The sequence below is a fragment of the Acanthamoeba castellanii genome, assembly GCF_000313135.1.
Source record: "Acanthamoeba castellanii str. Neff unplaced genomic scaffold scf7180000083751, whole genome shotgun sequence".
Classification (NCBI taxonomy): domain Eukaryota; phylum Discosea; order Longamoebia; family Acanthamoebidae; genus Acanthamoeba; species Acanthamoeba castellanii.
In genome coordinates, this window is record NW_004457672.1 from 1 (window position 1) to 2,387 (window position 2,387).

The 2,387-nt window shown below is 63.6% G+C and overlaps 2 protein-coding genes across 2 annotated transcripts; one reads left to right on the top strand and one right to left on the bottom strand.

Annotated features, from left to right (window-relative positions):
- Window positions 1-84: 84 nt before the first annotated feature.
- On the top strand, window positions 85-1,752 carry ACA1_013490 (amidohydrolase; the record flags this gene model as incomplete). Its single annotated transcript, XM_004353531.1, has 9 exons — window positions 85-111; window positions 225-315; window positions 385-498; window positions 576-655; window positions 754-831; window positions 913-999; window positions 1,063-1,136; window positions 1,219-1,323; window positions 1,386-1,752. The coding sequence occupies 9 exons, from the start codon at window positions 85-87 to the stop codon at window positions 1,750-1,752; spliced, it is 1,023 nt and encodes a 340-aa protein (XP_004353583.1).
- Window positions 1,753-1,786: 34 nt separating this feature from the next.
- On the bottom strand, window positions 1,787-2,276 carry ACA1_013500 (amidohydrolase; the record flags this gene model as incomplete). Its single annotated transcript, XM_004353532.1, has 3 exons — window positions 1,787-2,022; window positions 2,119-2,200; window positions 2,271-2,276. The coding sequence occupies 3 exons, from the start codon at window positions 2,274-2,276 to the stop codon at window positions 1,787-1,789; spliced, it is 324 nt and encodes a 107-aa protein (XP_004353584.1).
- Between the last annotated feature and the right edge of the window lie 111 nt (window positions 2,277-2,387).

Genomic DNA, 2,387 nt, shown 5'->3' on the forward strand with positions numbered 1-2,387 from the left:
CGGTTGTTGAACATGCGCCATGGCGCACCAACAGGGCTCATCGATTGCCATGTGCATCCGCTCATCAATGAGAACGACTACCAGATGCGCCATCTGTGCCAGTCGTCGGCCGTACGTCCCAACGACCGCAGCCGCCACATCGGCCGTTAGGTCCTCTGATGTCTTCTCTCACACAAACAACCAACCAACAGTTCAAGGCACTGCGGGGACTAGCGGTGGTGCAGGCGCTGTTAAAGTGCGGGTGGACCACGCTGCGGGTCGCGGGCGATGCCGACGTGTACTTCGCCGCCCTCGATCTGCGTCGCGCCATCGACGGTCTGTGCTCTTCGCTTCACCGCTCTGTCGCACAAGAAGACTGACGCTTGTTCGCGGGTGGGTGTGCAGAGGGCATCCACATGGGGCCGCGCATGACCGGCGCCGGGCACTATCTCTCGATCACTGGCGGCGGCGGGGACATCAACACCATCGCACCCGAGCACGCCGGCTGCGTCGTCGCCGGTACGATCTAAGCCCTTAGCGCGCCTTCCCCTATCGACATGGGGAGCTCACCGTTTGCTGTTGTTGTTGGACGGCAGACGGTAAGGTCGTGGATGGGCCGGATGAAATGCGGAAGGCCGTGCGCGAAGAGATCAAGTACGGCAGCGACTGGATCAAGGTGCGCATAAAATGACCTTGCTTGTGTGTGTCGTGTGTGGTGTGTCGTGTGACGCACGCACGCACGCTCACCGGATAAGAAACTTGCGACGAGAACAGCTGCTGGTCACGGGGGCGTACATGTCGATGTCGACCTCCTCAGCCGACGCGCCCATGCACGTCCACTTCAGCCCGCAGGTACGCAGTCCAAGCCTCCGGCCGGAGGGTAGCTCCCCATACACGACGGTGGGAGAATGGGACCAACTGCGTCTTGCGCAGGAGCTGCACGTGGCGGTGGAGGAGACCCGGCGGCTCGGGAAGCACGTCATGGCCCATGCCCACTCGGCCGAGGGGATCAAACAAGCCGTGCGTCATGCGCCGCCTCTCACGGGTGTTACGTTCTCCTTATAACCACTGCAAAACGGGCAGGTGAGGGCCGGAGTACGGTCGATCGAGCACGGCAGCTTCATCGACGACGAGGGCATCGAGCTCATGCTGCAGCAGTAACGGCCTCTCTCTCGCTTTTTTCCTTCTCTTCACGAATGCTCACTGCAGTGCGTTGTCGTGAACGATCTCGCTGGCCAGCGGGACGTGGCTGGTGCCCACACAGTTCATTGGCGTCTACTACTCGACCATGGCGAGCTCCGCCTCCGCCGCACCCCTCAGCAAGATGCTCCAGCTCCAGAAAGAGTGCGACGACACACGACACGACCCACAACACATGATCACTGGGCTCACCTCTCAGAGTACAGGACAGACGAGCAGTCCATCGCCTGCCTGCGCAAGGCCGTGGCCGCGGGCGTCAAGATCGCTTGCGGCTCCGACTTTGTGGGGTGGGACCCGGCGCTGAACGTGCGCGAGCTGGAGTGCCTGGTGGCGCAGCTGGGCATGACGCCCGTGGAGGCCCTCCGCGCTGCCACCTCGTCGGCCGCGGAGCTGCTTGGGTGGGACAAGCGCGTGGGCAGCGTCGCATGCGGCCTGCTGGCCGACCTGATCGTCGTCGACGGCGACCCCGGCCTCGACATCGCGTGTATGCGTCAAGTGCGCGCCGTCGTGTTGGGCGGCGCGGTCGTACACTCGACCCTGCCCGCCATGCAGCCAACCACCAAAAAGATGTAAAGAACGCTCATCATTCCAGACTCGCGGTGAGGCATCAGAGCGAGGGTGTGTTGAGCACGGGGCCGGCGGGGAGCGGCTGGGCGGTGGGCAGGACCTGGTCCATGGTGGCGGCGTCCCACATGCGCCCGTCCTTCATGACGAACTTGACCCGCTGGCTGTTGGCGATGTCGTCCAGCGGGCTGTCGGCGGCGTCGTAGACGATCAGGTCGGCCAGCTTGCCGGCCTCCAGCGAGCCCAGGTCGCGGCCGAACCCCAAGACCTTGGCCGGAGCTGCATCGTGGTACGTACCACCCCGCCCGGTCAGCCAAAGAACGAAAGACGAAAGAGGGCAAGACGACGACAAAAGAACGAAGGAGGAGAACGGACCCAGGGTGCATGCGTAGAGGACCTGGTAGGGCGTGAGGCCGCCCTGCCCGAGCATGCCCATCTCCCAGTGGTAACCGATGCCCTGTTAGGCGATCAAAAGAAGGTGAGCCAGAGAGTCGGTGCGGGCGAGGTGAAGGGGTTCAGTGCATTACCTGCATTTGGCCGTGGGCGCCGGCGTGCACGCTGCCTCCGGCGTTGGCGACGGCCGCCACAGACTGTGCAGTGGCAAAATGGTGGTAGTCCCACGGAGCATCAGCCTTTTCTCGGCG